This window comes from Cyrtonyx montezumae, unplaced genomic scaffold, assembly GCF_038088225.1.
Source record: "Cyrtonyx montezumae isolate F1298 unplaced genomic scaffold, pur_monq_1.0 scaffold_2, whole genome shotgun sequence".
Classification (NCBI taxonomy): Eukaryota; Metazoa; Chordata; class Aves; order Galliformes; family Odontophoridae; genus Cyrtonyx; species Cyrtonyx montezumae.
In genome coordinates this window covers 44,514,379-44,534,674 of record NW_027071936.1, presented here as the reverse complement: position 1 = coordinate 44,534,674, position 20,296 = coordinate 44,514,379, and the positions used below count along the sequence as shown (strand labels likewise).

Genomic DNA, 20,296 nt, shown 5'->3' with positions numbered 1-20,296 from the left:
CGAAGCTCCTGTTCTCACAGCGGAGCTGCACCTTACGGGCTCAAGGCAAAAAGCCCTGAAAGAGCTCCCGAATCCTGTGACCTACACCCATCCGCCCCGGGGCGTGGTAGCCGCCCGGCCCTCCCCGGCAACGCGTTCGACCCCGCGGCGCCCTGCGCTCCCCGCGCCTGCGCAGTGCCTCGCACCCACTTCCGGGTCGGCCGCTGCGCCTGGCGGAGGGGCGTCAGGGAACTTCCGGTCCCCGTTTTCCCGGTGCCGCCCGCCCGGGCTCGCTTTTCCCCCACTCCGCCATGGAGGCCGGGCAGGGTCCCGGTGGCAGGGAGCTCGGCGACCCGGCTGAGGTACGGGCGCGCGTCTGGCAGTACTGGCCCTGGAGGCCCTAGAGCAGTTTGGTAGTAGCGCCGTTCCCGCTTGGGTGTGAGGCTCGAGGTCGTTGGCCTCTGGCACACGCGGATGCGTGGCTGCTGGTGGGCACTGTGCGGCTCCGGCCGACCCTTGGGGCCGCCGTGCCGTGCCGTGCCCTCCCCCTCGCCGTGCTCTCCCCCTCGCCGTGCCCTTGAGGCCCGCTTGTCCTCGACCTTGGCACTTCGCAGCAGGCCCGCGCCTCGGTGGAACGCTTGTAGGGACGGTGGGAGGTGTCTCTTCCCCTGGGCCCCTGTCCGTAGGGGAGTGCCTCTGTCGGGCATCTCGTAGCTGCGTTCCGGCCGTGCTGAGTACTGGTGGGAACACACCTGCGTCGTGGAGTTACAGCCCTGACAAATGTAAGAAGAGGTTTAGTGAGCTGTCCGAATTCCTTAAATTGGGAGGCAGGTGGCTGAGTGCAAAGCTCTCTTTCCCAAGGAAAGTGGTTTGAGCACACACTGGATCTTGTCTGTTTTTGTGGAACCGTTGAGTTTTCTTTGTTGTTTTTTCATGGTATTTTTCACGTGGTATTTGTAGGCAAAAAAGTGTTGGCTCCTTCACCATAGCTGTACTGACATTTAGGCACTATGAGGTCTGAAAGTCACAACAAGCTTTTAACTGAAGAATCCCCTAAATCTTAATTTTGCTCTTTTTAATTGCTCTCCACAACAAAAGAACACAGTCCCTAAGCATTATGTGCCGACAGAAGAGGAAAGGAGACTCCTCAAGGAGTGTGCTGAAGAGAGCGCCCGGTACCGAGGTGAGTTGGATTTGATAGGACCTTCTCCCCCATGGAGCCATTTTGACTAGGATGCATTACGTTCCCCCCTTAGTGACTTGCTGTTGATGTTCCAGCCTCCTGGTGTTTTTCTTAAGATTTCTTTTGTTCCTGGAGTGGTTTTTGCACATAGCAGTGAGAAGTGGGGATGGTCTCTGATTTGTTAACCTTCTTTTGCTTAATTTCTACACCTGGATAGTTATTCATGGTGATTTTGTTTGACTCCCAATTTTTGTTTACCCGTTGCTGTTTTAATTTCTAGTTACCATTTTATATCATTGTTATGCTCACATTGTAGCATAGCATTTGTTTCCACTGTGTTGTGTAACCTGTCTTTGATGTCCAGTATTTGTGTCTGGCCTAGAAATAATTTCTGAGTTCTGAAGGTTAAACTAAGGTCCTCTGCAATTAGTCCTGCTAGACTTTTTTAATGTAACTTTTTTTTTTTTTAACTTCAATTCAAACCTACACTGGTGTTCTGTCTCAAAGAACATGAACTTGTAGAAGATGTGTCCTAGAATCTCCCAAACCACAGGGTTTTAATATTCAGTGGATTTGGAGGGCTGTGATATCTTTGTTGAAACATTTGTTGTAACCTCACTTGCAAGTCATGGAGCCAATACTTATCCTTAAATGTAACATCAGCTCATATTTACCCTAATGCACTGGTTAGATTCCCAATCTAGTTTACATCTCTCTCAATCTGTGAAGAAAGAAGCAGTTTGCAACGTATATTTTAGTAGTGTAAAAATTAAAATACTATGTATTTTAAGATAGGGACTTGATTAGCAGATGACGTGCTTCAAAACAGTAAAACTTCAGTGCTGTTTGCAATTAAAAAAAATCCCCCTATGCCAAGTTAATATAATTAACATCTTTTCGTAACATACATGTTTGCAGACTTGCTTAAAATATAATTTCATTGTGAGTCCCTAATTCCATTACCTTTAGCTGTGTCAACATTCATCATTTCACTGTTACCATATCTTGTGTGTTGTTGGTTCTATGAATAGTTTCAAAACAGTATTATCTTCCAAATATTATAATTGCTTGAAATAGACATTCCTTTTATTTCTTGCTGTCTCCAACTGCTTCCTGCTATCTGAAGTCATTCAATGTGATAAACACTGGTGCAAGCCATCAAGCAGATTGTGATAAGTAGCAATGCAGTTCCAAGTTCATAGGCTTCTCTGCATTCTTGACCCTACCCCAAAGTTGGGTAGCTTGATTCATAAGGTACAAAAAAACCTGCTCCATTATTTCACTGATAATGAGTAAAACTCTTCTGGTTGCCTCATTTTAATCAATTTATTTTGTATCTCTGCAAGAGTTGGAATTTTCATATTAAAACAAAATCAAACATTTGGTTATCAATAATTTTTGGAGGCACTGGTCTTTATGCAGCCATCTCTTCTAAAAGCCTGTGTATGCTTTTCAGGTTTGAAGTGCTACATTGATGCTGTAGCAGCTGTAGCTAAGTGTCAGTACCTTGCTCCTTTATCACAGCTGCAACGGGCTTTTGTATTTTAGGAAGTGTGAAGTCCAAGGGCAAGATAACACAGTGTCACGTTACTTGTAGTAGGTCTCAAAAGCTGGGATTGAGAATATCCCATATCTTTTATAGCTTGTTAATTGTGCATAGTTCTATTCTCATACAAAATGAATTTATTAAGACCTAGCATCTCTCATTTTATTGTATACATTGTTAAATAACATTGAAAATTGTGTTCAAGTAACTTTTCTTCTTCTTCACAGCTTTTCCTTTGGCTGCAGTGAGCATGCTTGCTACTAGTTTCTTAATCAAAAAAGGTAAACTGTAAATATACTTGGTTTAATTTTTACTTGCTGAGGTAAAACACTTCTGCTTAATAAAGATACTATAATCATTTTAACAACTACTGGTAACTAAGAGAATTCAGACTCTTAAGCTATATGACTTGCACTTTCTGAAGCTGAAGAAGGAACAGAACTTTAAATTAAAATCAAGTTCTTCCTCAGTTTATATTGCTCAGCAAATGCAATATCTCTATGACTATGGGACAGTATATTTTACTGAATGTGGTGGTACTCTGTGTGATATTAAAAAGCTAATTCTTAGTTCTTTAGGATACTTAGTAACTTCTTTTTAATTTGATTTCTCATTTTCAGGCATTCTAAAAGATAGCTCAAGATTTGGCTCTTTCACTAAAGTGGCATGTAAGTAAAAGCCTGTATAGATGAGCTGGCATTTATGACTTAGGTTCTGGAGTCTGTTACTTAGTTGTAACTTTGATGAGACCAGCTGGGTGGCTGACTGACTTCACTCCCTCCTTAAATTAGTAAAACTCTGCTTGAAGATCATGCCTGCATGGTCTGATATATCCAATGAATAAAATTCACCTCCCGCAGTTGATTCTATCAGTCAGCAGCTTCTTTGCGATGTTTCTTAAACACAACATATAATACTGGGAAGACACTAGACAGTATCAAGTGATAGAGCAATTCATTATATTTGAATTTGTGCAACAGATTTGTGACAACTTTTGCTTTTGGGCTTTCTATAAAGTTTTAAGATTGGAACTACTCCTGACAAGTGTAATATGAGAATGTAAGATAAAAGTACTTTGAACAGGCACTGTGTGAGTTTCCTTACTTAGTTTCCTTTTCATTATGGCCTGCTAGGGAGCAGTATTTTTCTGTGATGGAGTTTAAAGATGAATCAGAAATTTGTCAGAAATTAGTTCATGCTTAAGGAGGACTGCGTGTAGGAATGTAACCTGTTGCTATTAAAGCATCTATTCAGAGTAGTACAACTGAAAAGAACTAAGTAAAAATGCTCTTTTGACCTAGCTTTTGTATTTCCCTTGTCTGTGTAAACTTTGCAGGAGGGAAGAAACAAACACACACAGTAACACTTCCTCTAGCACCTGAATTGTGCATGCTAGCAATTTGTGATGCTTCTATCGGAAACTCATTTTTGACGATGATTGTATTCAATACTTGCTGTATCTGTTCAATACTTTTGCTTTGCCAAGTAAAACTTTTTGACATTGTTTAAAAATTTCTAAGTGCAAATAATACCTCCTAAAATATTGGAACAATAAACTGCTGCTGCAGTGAGGTTTTGCCAAGTGAGACTTTGCCAGGGTACGCCCACCCCACCCTTCCTAATTTGAACGTCATTATTCATGTGTCTCACTTGTCCCATTCATGCTATTTTGGTGCTTTTTTTTTCCCTAGATGTTCTGTTATACAATTATGGGAAAACAGCAATTTCTTGTGAATGATTTTGGATTAAGTATAATAAAAAAATAATAAGCCTTATGAATGTAATACATGACAGTAAAACAAGGTGCCGTCTTGCCGATCTGCCCAGATGCAGCCAGTTACAGCCAGTTATTATTACAGTTTACTTCAGTGGGAGGAGGGCAAAAGCCATGATTTGTGGTGAAGGAAGTGTTGTTTAGGCAGATAAATGAATGTGAGAGACTGGGGCTGCTGTTTGTTTATAGTAAGTTCTACTTGCTTTCTTTGAACACCAAACAGCACAAACATTTCTAATAAATAATTGAATTACTATTTCCCTGATACCTCCTACACATGTGTTGCTGAGGACCACGTTCTGTTTATGTAGCAGAACTAACTTTTGAAATGGACCAGACCAACTGCTTTTCAAACTGAGCTGGAATACTTCTGCCTTATCTTCAGCACATGCTGGTGGGCATGCAGACTTTCACTTGAAATTAGGGAAACTTCCATAAAAAGTGTGCTTCAGTTGTTTTTTAGTAGGTAGCTCATCTGAGTTAGCTGGTACAGTTCAAGTACCAGGATTTATGAGGGATGTAGTTGTGGTTGAAAAGGCCTGAGTAGAGCAGTTCTCATTGCATCACCATTGGGTGAGATGTGGCTACTATCTACAGGATCTTTCTGGAAATTATTGCCAGCTCCACATAGTGTTCCGTAGTTTAACTGTACATTCCTCTTGCAGCACAGCTGTAGTTGTTTTTGTAGTTGTTTTTCCATGTACTGGTGCTAGCTCATAGTTAGCTGGTGTAAAACAATAAAACACTTTAAGACTTTTTCTTTTAGCACTTTAAGGGCTTTTAATTTTTTCCTCTGCATGTGTTATCTTCTTTTTTTTCTTCCAAGCAGCTAAACCCCTATGTGTCTTGTTGGTAGATGTTTGTAAACTCTGCTTTTGGCTTTCCTATCCCGTGGTAAACATTTTTTTAACCTTTTTGGAAGATACAGGCTTTATCACAGGGATCACAATTTCAGTGTGGTAGGATAAAATCTCCTATTATGTTGATTCCCAGGTAATATGATCTGCACCATGAGACTCTTGGGGAATTAATGTTATTGGTAATTAACACTTACCTGTCTTAAGGATGATTTAGTCTTTAGTCTTCTCAGTTAAAAAATAATCCTTTCATATAAAAGGATCTAGTTATCTTCTACAAATAAGAAAGGTTCTTTTGATTGGAGCTGAATCCTTTTGCTCCAATTTGCCCGCTCGTAAACCTGAAGGATCAACTGATGGAAATCAGCAGCTTTAATTCTAGAATAAACTAGTGTGTTAGATTTATGTCCTGCCTAGCAGATAAAATGTCTCATGCACTGAATTGAAAACATTTGCCTTAAGATTGCAAGGGTTCCATCAATTCAGTCATCTAGTTTTATAGTAGAGCCTAGTACTAAAATATTGTAGATTTCTCTTCATCTGTTCAAGATGTGTCTGTTTCAGTGGATTAAATTCTACCCTTGCTTACTGGTGACCATTTTATCATCTTTGATTATTAGTTGTTGTTTCTGGAGTTTGGGAAAAGTTTATTGGAATTCCTTGTCACCTTTCATTCATTAATTGTTAGCTGGAATCACCTGATACTCGTGTCATGTTTAAGTCATTGCAGTATGTCTTTGTTTAACTCTTGCATTTGTTTTTAGTACCCTTTGTCTGCAAAAGTAGCGAAGAGATGATTACCACTTTTCTTTTTGTTTGTTTCTTTTACTGAAGATGCTGTATAATTTATTTAAAATTATTTATTTTAAAACTATGTTGAATGTTATTATTAAGCATATAAAACCATCTTTTTTTTTTCCTTCTCTTAATAAAGTTGCTGGAATGTGTGGATACCTGGCTGGGAAGATATCATACCTGCCGATCTGTAGTGAGAAATTTAAGAAGCTGAAGGACTCCCCAATAGGAGATGTTCTGCGACAGGCTCAGAGACATAGTTCACATTCGTAAGAATTAATTCTCTTTTAAATGTAACACTTGTTTTTTTCTAGAGTAAGACATTTTAAAAACTGAAGAGATCAAGCTTATGTTATCAGCTTTCAGAGATCTTCAAATCTGTAACTTCCCTCTTTCCCTTTTTTCCCCTTTCTGGAATCTATCAGCTGTATCAATTGACCAGCTATAAAAACACACACGTTGAACTCAACACATACAATAAATTACTTTGACAAATAGAAAAATAAAGATTTTACTTATCTTAATTTACAAGGTATAGATTTTCATACGTTGATTTCCTGTGGAATTTACCTGTAGTAGTGTGACATCAGAAGTTGCCCTGCTCAGCTGAGGTGTAAACTTAAGTTAATTGAAATAAAATAGTGTTACCTCCTGGAAGCTTTTTTTCATAGTTCAGTTTGATTCAAGTAGGAAGAGGGTGGAAATGATTTCAGTGTTTATCGAAGGAAAGAGCTCAGTAAACAATATCAGTGCAGGAAGAAGCATGGTGGTCAAACTTGTGGCTGTTTGTTTAAATCTTTTACATCTGTAACAGAGTTATGCTGTACATATGAGAAACTCATCAAGTTCTTAAAACTATTTCCTGTTTTGTTCCAGAATGTTTTCTACCTCAAGTGTTTTTTAATTACAAATTACTTCTGGAATGTCTCACTTAAACTTTTGAATTAGAGAAGACAGAACAGTCTTTGGATAGGGAGTGGTAGACCTGCTACTTCTCTGTGCTAAGATTTTTTAGGTGTTGTAGGACTTGATAAGTACAAATGTATAAATTAATCAAGAATTTAATTTTTTGTCTGCAAGGTTTACTTTTTATATTGATTTTTTTTTTTATTTCCAGTGAGTTTTGGTAATGATCACTTAATACATCTACTGTATAAACTCAGCTGGACTCTCCCTCCCACCACTCCACAGTTTTTAAAAAGACTGTATTGTGGCCATTAACTCTGCTCACTTCAGATGTGCAATCAACTGCTGCATCATTGTCTCTTGATCTTTTATTAGTCTTTTCTTCTGTATCTCTGAAATCTATCATATTTCCTAAGTGATGTTTTTTTTTTCCTTTCCCTGGTAGAAAAATGAATTTAAATTCATTCAAATTACATTGTCATCCACATCTACTAGCCTTTAAAGCCAGTGACAGAAGTCATTGTGCTCCTATTTGTGGTCATTATACATCTGCCAATTAACCTGTTTTGGTAATTCTTGCATGCAGTTAAAAAAGAGTTAGGAAACTAAAGGATTACATCATTCTTTAATGTTGTGTTTGCAAATACTTTAAAAATATAATGGAGAAAAAACAATGGCGTAGCTCTGTGTGTTGATGGAGTATGCTTTGTGAGAACAAAGCAGATATTAACTGCAAATCTTTGTATGAAGTTAAATGTACAGCTAAGCAGAAATTTCAAGTAAAAAATGAACAAAGAAAGACTAATGGAACCAAGAGGATGGCATTATTGGTAGAGACAGACACGTTGCTATGAAATGATTTGTAAGGCTGTTCCGAGTGGCATCAGGCATCCATTTCAGGAGTATTTTTTGTATAATCTTTTTCTTTCAAAAGAAAATTCATTTATTTTTCTTCTGAAAATTTAATTCAGTAACTCAGCAAACTATTACAGTTTTTTATCCCCAACACAGATCTTCATTCTCCTTTTCTTTTGTTCTGTATTATTGATCAATTATAGCACCAGTAATAATAAAGGGTCTTATAACTGCAAATTCTTCCTAAAAGATCTTTAGAAATGTCTGTAGTTTGCATGCTATAGCTTGTTAGGTGGACACACCCTGTACTATTTGTGTCTGTTGTGTTTTTTTTTGTGTCTGAAGAGTCTCTGAGGGAAAGGATTGTCGTTTCTGTGTTTTAAAATGCAAAATAATTTCTCTTTTGTCTTCTTGTTTGGAGATTTGGGGCTATGAGTTCAGTTTCTGGGAAGAAGCAAAGAGTGTTGGGGAGGGGTACATACAGATTTTTGCAGTGTTTAAAAGGAAGGTCTTTTTTTAGGGCAGTTTGGTTAGTTTTGTTGAGAACAAAACAAAACCATTGAACAGGATAAGTTCTTGAGCTGCACACAATGTTACTCATATGGTTTCATTTTAACTTCAGCTTTCTGTATTTAATATCTATTTGTATTATTTTTCAGCTTTTCCAGTCGAAAATCTGAATTTTCAGATATGCCTTCTCAATCATATACTGAATCTTCTCCAAAAGCTGGATTCCCTCTTTCTTCTGGCTATTCAGATGATTATAGCTCAACAGACAGAGCCCTCTCTAGTTATGAACCTGTTCCATTCAGTGCTTCCCTGAATGAATCTTCACCTACAGGAATTTCTGATTATAATGTTCAAGGTGGGATCTGTCTTAATATTTAGCAATTTGTAGTACTCTTTCTCTTAGCTCTCTCAGAAAAATTAATTTCATCCCATGCAAACATACATGGCATAATAGTGTTTTTCAGTGAAACACATTGAAAATCCTAGAATTGTTTTGAGACAGAAGGTAAATACATGTATTATTTAAGCAAAATGCAGGTGTTTTTTCATTTTGTAGCTCTAATTGTGAGTAAATTAATTTATAAGGCTTAATCTCTTATGAAACTCAACCTCCAAAAAACATGTTCTGACTTGAAGCTCTTTTTGATTTAAATTAAGGTGAATGTGCCAGCTTTTTCATTGCACTAGATAAGCCATGGACTCCACCATTTCTCTGCTAGCCTTTCAGAATTCTTTAATTTTCACTAGTGATGGTGCTTTATACTGCTCATTCCATAAGTTAAAACTGTTGGGTTTTTTAGAATGTGTTCTCTGAGTACTGAATGCGTATTGTTCTCTCATGTGACAGCTGATTTTCTCATGGTGAAGTAAAAAGGTTTTAGAGTACTGTTCTGTGCAGCTGTTCCCATCAGTCCAGTATGAACTGTGTGCTCCGTTATTGCAGAGGAAATACTGTTCTGAAGTCTGGTCTCTGTGGTACACAAAGGAGGCTGTTGCTATCCAATGCAAAGTTGCATATTTTGAATTAGTTTGGATTCTTAATTCCTTGGTGAAAAATATTTTTTACACACACAAAAAAAACCTTGTGTGCAACTTACTTTTTGGTATATAAAAGCGTGGGGTGTTGATGTGTTGAGGGAATTATAATAATACTTCATCACTAATATCAGTGATTTGTAAAGCCTTAATTACAGAACCATTCTGCATTACAGATGTACATTGAAGTGTATATCAAGTGACATATGATGGTTGTGGTCCTCATTCTTTAATAGCAGAATTTAAAGCCTTACTACAAACACTTCAGATTCATCCAGGTTTCTCTTCAGGAATTATAAATGGTGAACATTCATCTCATCTAAAGTGACCAAAACTATTTTATCTGTCAGGTAGCATTGCTTGTTAGGCTTTCCACTGGATGAAATTACAAAACTAAGGTAAAATAGATGTAAACCAGATAGACAAAATGGAAAGGATAAAAGAACCACATCCATTCTCACTTGCATTTAGAATTGCGGCTGCTGCTCATTTTCTTTTGAGATTGAACTGTAATTAACTGGCATTCTGGAAGAGGTTGTAGACAAGTTTTGTTGTGTGATGCCATTTCTGGTACTTTTGTGTTTGTAGAAGCTCCTCCAATTCCAGAAGAAAGTCGTAAAAAAAAAGGTGTCACATATGAGGAATTAAGGAATAAGCACAGAGAGACCTATGAAGTAATGTCACCACCAAAGGCAGGAACTCCAGGCAAATTTCCCCAGGAAAGACCAGCTAAAGAAGGTAATGTACTGATTTACAACAGCACCGTGGTAAATTCAAACAGTAGCAATAATTTGTAAGACAGTTACAAAGCCAAAGCTTGATTCTGCCTGCCCTTTAAGCAACTTCCAGTTGCAGTGTCTCCAAGTATGTGATATGCAGTAGGGTCTTATCAGAAATGCTGATCTTGCAAAAGCAGATAGTAATTCTTCATCTCTAGCTCTATTGCTTGTATTGCCAGACTCCAAACATCTATTATTATTATTTTTTTAATATATTGAGCAGTGTCTTTCAACAGAATTCTCTGAACTCTGAGCTTTACTGAAGAGTTTTAGCTATGGAAGGAGGTGTGTGTTTCAGATACCATTGTTCTCACAGAATAGAGCACACTTGGTGGTTTTGGAGTGGGGGGTATTTATGAATTGTTTAGTGTGGAATTAGTGCATTTCTATAGTGGTATTGTTTGTAGAGATTCATTATTCTACATTAAAATGCAAAGGAAGGAAACAGTATTTAGCAACAATATCGAGATTTGTTTTCACAATGAGAAGCAAAACTTTACGCAACAAAATAAGAATGCAGTGCTCTGAAAAATAGGGCTCCAGCTGACTTTCTGACTTGAACAGTTGTTTTTAAAAGGAGACATCAGTAGCAATTCATACTTAGCTGCTCTAGAACTGTATTATTAAGAATGACAGCTGTGGAAGAAGGTATTATCAAGATAAGGGTTTCACCAGTCTGCTGGACTATTAAGCTACAGTCATTTGTTTTGTATGCAGCAAAACCAAATGTTTTCTCAAGGATAATGCAAAAAAGTATGTAAGAATAGATAATGTATCCTACTGGGCATGTTAGGTTGCAATAAATATATTAAAAGTATATAAATGCAAAAAGATCTGAAGCAGTAATATTAAACTTTGGAACAGTGTTGTATAGTAGTGTCAGTCTATTACATACTTGTGAAATACTTTTTCCAGGTCATTTGCTTGTAGAAGAATGCTTATGGTCTCAAAATGAAACCTAGAATTGAAATTGTTGGGTAAAGATTTAAATGCATCACTAAGAGAGTAATGGAGTGATTTTTTTTCTCTTTTTCGTGTGACTGTGTCAGATAAAACATTCAGGAGCTATTGAAATTGTAGTTGCAGATTCTAAGTTCGATCAGCTGACACTGTCAATTGATTTACAGAATGAGTATTTTTCAAGATATTTCTTCACAGACAGAGAACCACTAGAAAAATCTATTGAAATCTTAAGCAGCATCCTGCAAACCTTGCCGTACTGCATGGCCAATCTTATGGCTAAAAATGAGAATGCATTATTTCCTGTAGTTGTAGTTATTTGGGATCTTTTATTATAGTTGATCAGCAGCGTTGCATTCGGTTTACATTTCTGTGTTTTGTTTGGGTATGGTTAGTCTTTGAGACTAGAACTGAGCAGTACGTGAGATTTGTAGATAAACTTCTGTGAGTACCTAATTTGGACTGTTAGGGGAAAAAAGAAGGGAGTACAAAAATTAAGAAATGCTTTGTAAGTGGAGGTGCACTACAGTTAAGGGATTCTGATGTTGTGGGCTAAAATCTGTTCTAGCTTCTTGTGCCATGTGGGATATGTTACCTGTTATGTACATCCTCTGCATCCTGATTCATTACCCCTTTGTTTATCTCTGTACATGTCTCTGTATCATAGGACCTAGATTGCCAATAGGAGACAGTGGTTTCTGTCTTCTGTGGCAAGGACAGAAGAGGAAACTAACCATGCTTAAACCAGTTGTACGCAGTCTTTAGCTTCCATCTGCTGGTGCCTTCTCTTCTTTTGTCACAAGTGTGTAAACCTGTGTAGCTGCACAGTGAATTGGACTGGACCATTCCAGTCAATAAATGCACACAATCTGCTAAGTTGCTGTGGTTTAAAGAACTGTCAGATTAGTTTTAGGCAGCTTCTCATGTCCCTCATCTGCAGTATCAGTCTGCTTAAAACAGATTTGTCAATGCATTATGCTAAGTTTGCTGTCTTCTCATTGAAACAAGGACCATCCACTGTTCTGTTCCACTGCTTCTACTGGGTTAAATAACTAAACTGCAAGTCAGTTTATAAAGAGTGCCTAAGTAGCATCAGCATTGCTTCTGTGTCATGCAGATCCATATATATCCACCCTGTCAGCAGTGGCAATCTGTTACAGACACTTTCCAGATCACTTTCAGGAGAGCATCTTTTTACTTACTGGCCATTTTTCAGTTATGCACAACGTATCTGAGTAAATCCTTTGGGACCAGTAGCCTGTTTTTTTCCTATACACTAAAGGAAGCTGCCAAATAATAATGATTTCCTAGTAGGGAGTGCTGATTTTGGTTTGTTTGTGTTTTGAACTATCCTGAATCCATCCAATTGTGCACGTAACTACATTATGTAGCCACATACTTCTTGAAACATTCCTTGCCTGTTTCCTCCAATTGTCTTCATTTCATCCACGTGTTGCATTTGTTTCCAAGTAATTACAAGTTCTGTAGGGCAGGAATGAGCATAGTTGGCCTCTGGATTGAGGATAAATTGGTTAAAGAACAACGAATGAACTCCCCATTTATTCAGAAGTATCTTTAATTAGAGGTCTGTTGTGCTGTGACTAACATACTCCACACTTTCAGTGACATTGGACTGTTCCTTTTGACACTGTAATTTTTATACTTGAAACTAATAACGTGGTTACTGTTTTTTTCTTTTCTTTAGTTAAAGTAAATAAATATGGAGATACCTGGGATGAGTAAGAACTGAATGAAGAACTGAAGAAAATGCTCTTCTGTCAGCTAGTTTCATCTATATTAGTCATGGATGCTGACACATTTGGAGTGTTCTGCCAATCAAAAAATAAATCAGGAGAAAATCTTGACATCACAAAAGATTTAAAGAAATATATTTAGGCTTAACATCATTTTTTATTTTGAATTAATTGTGAGCCAGGCTGTTTTGAGGTGTCATGATTGTAAACCATTTGTGCTATTATTTAAGAAAGAAGAAGGTAACTAGCAATAACTAGTAGAAATGTATAAGGGGTAAAATGTATGTAAATAAAAGCAATTACTTGTATTGGGATGGGAAAAATGTCAAAATCTTCTCAAATTTTCAAGACTTGCATTAAAAGGTACCTCTAGAAATAACCTCTCACACTCTTTTGTTTGAAAATGATGTGCTGGAAACGCTTTATCATACTTAGTAATATTTGGAATAGTACTGAATTATTTGGAGAGGAACCTAGCCAAATACATGAGTAACCATACTGAATTGGATTTCCCCTTTTTCAAAAGTGTTTCAGGGTGACAGCAGTATATTTGGACTCTTGTCCTGACATGCACGTGTTGCACATGTAAGTGCTAATCCAGACAAACTGGTAAAAATATAAACCATATATTGACTGTTAAGAGTTAATTCTTGTGCATTAAATCTTATTTTCCGTTTGTGAGTGTCATGACAAAACCAAACAAACAAACAAAAAAAGCTTGAAACTTGATCCTGAGCAGTGGAGCAGTTACCTGTCAGAACTGAGCTACATTGGCAAAACTACTGAAAAGTTTTTTCATACGTGTGCATCATCTGTTCTGTCTCAGTCAAAGTACTAATGTTATCTTCTACCCATTTGTGTTCCCTTATTTTCAGGTATGCTGTTTAATCTCACAGTATTGTGTTTGTTTGGGCTTTTTGGCCATAGTTGAACCAAAGCCATGAAGTTAATAGCATTCCTGACATCTTTATTAGAGATGAAAAATAGCCTACTAGGAAGGAAATTATTGAAGACTTCCTTGATTTAGTGGACTAGCGGCAGAGCAACATGAGTGAGAAGATTGTTTTGGGTAGGTAAGAGCAATCAGCTGAAATGAGGAAAAGATGAGAAAATACTTTGAGAGAAATACCACTTATAATCATCAAAACAAAGATTGCTTTCAGATAAGCTGATCGTTTTTGTTGTTGTTTTTTTTTTTTTAAAGCTTACCTGCTTACCAGGTAAGCTTAAAGATGTTTCAAAATGTAGCATGTAGAGAATACTTCTTGTTGCCACGATTAAAACTGAATATCAAGGAAGCTTGCCAGAATTACACTGCTGTTTGGTTTTGGTTTTGCTATTTGGTGCACTATTCCAAAGCTGATTAGATTTATCATGGAAATTCAAAATTCATAGTTGTGAATTAAAGTGATAAAAAGTAACAGGGACAGAAGATTTAGGTGTTGTAACAAGAGCAAGATAGAGGAAGTGCATTTTCACTTGAAAGAATGAAAATTTTGGACAAATGAAATGCCTCCAAGTGAGAAAACCTGTGAGCAGACTTGCAGCATTATGGGGGGAGAAAATACTGCAACAGTAGAAGATGCAGCTCTTGAACAAGAAGCCTATCAATATAAACATTTGTATTTTTTTATTCTGGAGTAAATACTGCATTTTCTTAAGTACAAGATAAACAGACAGTAACCTTTGTCTCAGGAATCTCAACTGCTCACATGACGATGTGTATTTATGTGGGGGGTGGTCCTCTCAGGCTCTGACTATGAGTTAATGTAAATACCTCAGCAGTGGGGGCATTCCTCTGAAAAGTGGGACTCCCTCTAGCTCTCACAAACTGCAACGTTTGGAGAGGACTCTTTATATATGCTGATGACTGACTATTAATTAATAAAATGATCAGAAGCCCTTGCTCTAAAACTGGGACTTAGTCTTGCCTTTAATTAATATTTCAGGTGGGAAAATTCAGCATTTTACATGAATTATATTAGACTTTTTTTCCTTAGTGAATAAAAGGCATGTATAGCTAATGTTGATTTAGACTGTGCTTAATAGAACACTGTATATACATCAGATTTCTAAATTGAAGGTAAAGTTCTCATTCCACTGCACATGGTTAGGAAGAACAAATTGGGATTACCATAGAAACCATTTCAAGTTCTTTGTTTTCACCCAAGCACTTGGCTTAGTAAGCATTAAATACAAGAGTTTTCACAATTGTAGGTGGTAACTTGACTGCCTATTGAAGACTCATCATAGGGTCACTTTCAGTTTGCTTTTTGTTGTGCATCAAACTCCTGAGTTTTATCCCTTCCTTTCTTCTGCACTTCTTTACCATTAAGTACTGCAGAGATTCAGAGTGTTTTCTTCCAGTCTCATCATTTCATACCAGCTACCCACTTACCTGTTTTTATACTGCAGTGTGAATGAATATATGCAGTATAAATAAAAATGTCTATATATAAAGAATTAATAAGGATGATATGAAGAATGCAGGATAGACCTCCTTGTTTTGTTTAAACGTGTTTCCAGCTAATGTAAAGCGTGTTTTTTCTTCATTCATTAACCAGGCCCCTTATTTCACTTGAATGTAGGTCCCTCACTATTCAAAAATCACAGCAAGAATTTCACTTGGCGTTACCATTTATATTTCCACTTCTGCATTTATGATCTGACCTAACAACAAAGATGATTGCATTACAAATGAATTGAAGTTGTCATATGGGCCATTGTTCATTAATAAATGTGACATAACTCTATTCATGTTTACTGTAAAGCTAATTGTTTTCTTTTAGTACTTGAATTTAAGCTACATAAAAAATTAACTGTTGTACCCTACAGCAAACACCAGCAAATCAGTCTGAATACTTCACTAGGAACACTTCTAAAAAAGCTTCAGAATTACTGCTCCCACTGTCTCCTGAAACTCTTCAAGGTTGCATGTCCAATTTAAAGGAGCTATGAGCATTATCCAGTTGTTACTGACGTGCCTGAGCACAGAGAGAATTGGGTAAATGTTCCTCAGCTCTTCTGCAGCCCGTAACACTACCAAAAACTCTGGTCCTGCTTGTTTTGTCTCCGCTCAAGACAAGGAATGCTTTCAGAAGCTGAAATAAGAACAAATAGTTTTGAGGGGTTTGTTTCTATTCAAGTTGTTCAGAACGCATCTATATTGAAGATAAACACATACATGAAAAGCAATTTGGTTTGTCTCTTGAAAGCTAAGGCAGATCTGCAGAGGCTTGGGGAAATAGTACACTCCATTCCGAACAGAACACGCAAATCTCAAGCATGAGATTCAAGAAGGAATCCTGACTTGCCCACTATTTGTTGGAAGCTAAGGACCTGTTTGGCTTGCCCATGCTGGGATGGCTGCTCTCAGTGAGGTACTCGTTTGGCTGCTGCCCGCAGCTCTGATGTGTGACCAGCTCAGCCCTTCCAGAGCAGGGTTTGTTTGCAGCGCAATTTTTCCGGTTTGCAACCAGCACTGTTATCTCTGCTATCTGTTAAATGACACAACAGGACTATAAATAACCCTTTTCGTAGTCTGATTGCTTGTTAAAGGGCTTATAGAAATCAACAAATCATGTTTGGATTTCAGGTTCAAGGAAATGAATGAGGCTATTTGCATCTCATTACTATTTCAGGCTCTTGCCTCAGAGCTGTTCCTTAGGGTTTGCATTAGTTCAGCTGAGCCAAAGTAAGTGTGCACACTGATGTAACTGGAGTCCATAAGTTAAATATTTTCTATGCTAATATAAGAAGTGGATGTAAATCACCATCACCAGGAGCAGTTCTGGGGCACTTCTGAGTAGCTGCATTAGAACACAACCAGGAGAGCACCAGGGTGTCTCATCTATGAACAACCTTCCAATTCCTAAGAGCATCATAAGTTCATAAGTTCATAAGTTCATAAGGTTGGAAAGGACCTATAAGATCATCTAGTCCAACCATCCTCCTATCACTATCTCTACCCAACTACTAAATTAAGTCCTTTAGCACCTCATCTAAACGCTTCTTGAACAGCGCTAGGGATGGTGCCTCAACCACCTCCCTAGGCAGGCCATTCCAGTGCCTGACCACTCTTTCAGAAAAGAAATGCTTCCTGAGGTCTAATCTAAATCTTCCCTGGCGCAACTTGTGGCCATTCCCTCTTGTCCTGTCATTACTTATCAGGGAGAAGAGGCCTACCCCCTCCTCACCACAACCCCCCTTCAGGAAGTGGTAGAGTGCAATAAGGTCTCCTCTGAGCCTCCTCTTCTCCAGACTAAACAATCCCAGCTCCCTCAGCCGCTCCTCATAAGACTTGTGCTCCAGGCCCCTCACCAGTTTTGTTGCCCTTCTCTGAACACGCTCCAGGGCCTCAATGTCCTTCTTGTAGTGAGGGGCCCAAAACTGAACACAGTACTCGAGGTGCGGCCGTACCAGAGCTGAGTACAGGGGGATGATCACCTCCCTGCTCCTGCTGGCTACACTATTTCTAATACAGGCCAGGATGCTGTTGGCCTTCTTAGCCACCTGGGCACACTGCCGGCTCATGTTGAGCCGAGCATCAACCAACACCCCCAGGTCCTTTTCCTCTCTACATTCTTCAAGCCATTCTGCCCCAAGCCTATAGCATTGCATGGGGTTATTGTGGCCAAAGTGCAGGACCCGGCACTTGGTCTTATTGAACCTCATCCCATTTTGCTCAGCCCAGCTGTTCAGCCTATCCAAATCCCTCTGAAGGGCCTCCCTACCCTCAGGCAGTTTGACACATCCTCCCAGCTTTGTGTCATCTGCAAACTTACTGAGGGTACACTCAATTCCCTCATCTAGGTCATCAATAAAGATATTAAACAAGATGGGCCCCAAAACTGACCCTTGGGGGACACCACTCGTTACAGGACGCCAGCTGGACTTAACTCCATTAACCACTACCCTCTGGGCACGGCCCTCCAGCCAGTTCTCCACCCAGAGAAGAGTGAACCTGTCCACACCACGGGCTGCCAGTTTCCTTAGGAGAATACTGTGGGAGACCGTGTCAAAGGCCTTGCTGAAGTCCAGGTAGACTACATCAACAGCCTTTCCCTCATCTACCTGTCTGGTCACCCAGTCATAGAAGGAGATGAGGTTGGACAAGCACGACCTGCCCCTGGTGAACCCGTGCTGGCTGGGTCTGATCCCTTTATTGCCATGCACGTGTCGTGTGATCTCCCTCAATAACATCTGTTCCATAACTTTCCCTGATACCGAGGTCAGGCTGACAGGCCTGTAGTTCCCCGGGTCTTCCTTACGGCCTTTCTTGAAGATGGGAGTCACATCGGCAAGCCTCCAATCTTGTGGGACCTCTCCAGATAACCAGGAATGCTGATAGATGGCAGAAAGTGGCTCGGCAATCACCTCTGCTAGCTCCCTCAGCACCCTTGGGTGGATCCCATCTGGCCCCATGGACTTGTGGGAGTTCAGATGGAGGAGAAGATCTCTGACCGTCTCTGCTTGAATCACAGGGGGTGCATTATGCACCCCGTCCCAGACTTCCAGGTCAGGGCAAGTACCATTTGGATAACTGTCCTGTCTATTAAAGACAGATGTGAAGAAGGCGTTGAGAACCTCAGCCTTTTCCTTATCATCTGTGGTTATATTGCCTGCCTCGTTGAGTAAAGGAGGGAAATTTTCCTTAGTTTTTCTCCTGCTGTTAATATATTTGTAAAAGGGTTTCCTGTTCTCCTTTACAGCAGTAGCCAGCCTAATTTCAAGCTGGGCTTTAGCATTTCTAATTTTCTGCCTGCAGATCTTGGCCAGTTCTCTGTAGTCACCCCAAGTAGCCTGACCCATCTTCCAGAGGACATAGACTCTCCTTTTCTCTCGGAGTCTCAACAAAAGATCCCGGTTCATCCACACTGGTCTTTTGCTCCTCCGGCTTGACTTACAGGACTCCGGGACTGCCTGCTCCTGTGCCTTTAAGATTTCCATCTTGAAGAGCATCCAGGCTTCCTGGACCCCTTTACCCTTCAGGAGCAAGTCCCAAGGGACCCTTGCAACAAGTGTCCTGAACAGGTCAAAGTCTGCCCTCTGGAAGTCCAAGGTAATAGTTTTGCTAGTCACCCTCTTGACGGCACCCAGAATAGCAAACTCCACCATTTCATGGTCACTCTGGCCAAGACAATCTCCAACCTTCACATCCCCTACTAGTCCTTCCCTGTTAGTGAAAAGTAGGTCAAGCAAGGCATCTCCCCTGGTAGGCTCTTGCACCAGCTGAGTCAGGAAGCAATCATCCACACATTCTAGAAATCTCAAGGACTGCTTCCTCTGCGCAGTATTGTATTTCCAGCATATGTCAGGGAAGTTGAAGTCAAGGGAACCATTTCTTTCAGAATAATTAAGACAATGAAACAACTAGTATTTTTATTTAAATAAGCAAAGCAAAATTAGAAGTGCATAGCTGTTCAGGTTTAAAATGTGACAAAGAGAAAAGAACTATTGAGAAAGTTGCTGGAGAGAGATGTCAGTTCCTCAGAGACATAGTTTGTGTGAAATTACTTCAGATAAATGAGAACTGTAAATTCTTACAGAATCAAACAGTAATAGCCATCTTTTAGAGCTTTTGGTTCTGTTTATTCTCTTCTGTGCTGAAGGCACTAAGCTTCTTGTATGTGTTTAAATACCTTTTTCACTCACCTTTACTATGCTACTATTATTTCTTCTATTGATTGATTCAAGATTTCCTGAGATTTTAAGATCTGTGGCAGAGTGACAATACATCATTTCAGTATAATCATAGTGTCTTCTCCGTAACAAAATAAAAAGTTTTCAAAATTGGAAAGCAAGAGTCACTTCATAATCTGGTACTGCACAAAAAAAAAAAAACAACAACAAAAAAGACATTGAACAATTATCTGATAGAAAAGACATTCAATCATATAAAGCTTCAACTTATTCTTGAGAAAAAAAGATGTGAAGATGAAGGGGTGATGAAGACTTTGATAAATTTCCTCTGCCAAAACTCTTGAGTAAATTAGACAGGACTAAATCCCTAGCAGGAAGCCCTTTTGTTGTTCATCCAGTTGCTCAGCGATGACGTAGGATTCTTTTTGGGATATGCAGCCTTGGCAGGAACTGCTCCCAAAGCCAAAAATTGCCAATCCATTCCTTACATGGAATAATATAAGTTTTTTTCTACTTTTTCTAACCCTTGCTAGAAGCGCATTTCTAGTGCATTTTTTTAGCTCATCACTCAGCCTCACAGTACTGAGGACTTTTCCTAGTTATTCTCCATCAGTAAATATACTTGTGTTTTCCTCTGCCAGATTATGTTAGTATGTTGACCCAAAGCCCTCTCAAGCCTTCTAGGTTTTAAACAGCCCTTAAGAACTATCTCATTTTATTT

At 39.0% G+C, this 20,296-nt stretch overlaps 1 protein-coding gene across 1 annotated transcript; it reads left to right on the top strand.

Annotated features, from left to right (window-relative positions):
• The first annotated feature begins 188 nt into the window (after positions 1–188).
• LOC136049044 (OCIA domain-containing protein 1-like) lies at positions 189–13,312 on the top strand. Its single transcript, XM_065737042.1, has 8 exons — positions 189–341; positions 1,078–1,162; positions 2,936–2,989; positions 3,329–3,376; positions 6,274–6,403; positions 8,555–8,760; positions 10,029–10,178; positions 12,885–13,312. The coding sequence occupies exons 1-8, from the start codon at positions 291–293 to the stop codon at positions 12,920–12,922; spliced, it is 762 nt and encodes a 253-aa protein (XP_065593114.1). The 5' UTR covers positions 189–290; the 3' UTR covers positions 12,923–13,312.
• Positions 13,313–20,296: the final 6,984 nt, after the last annotated feature.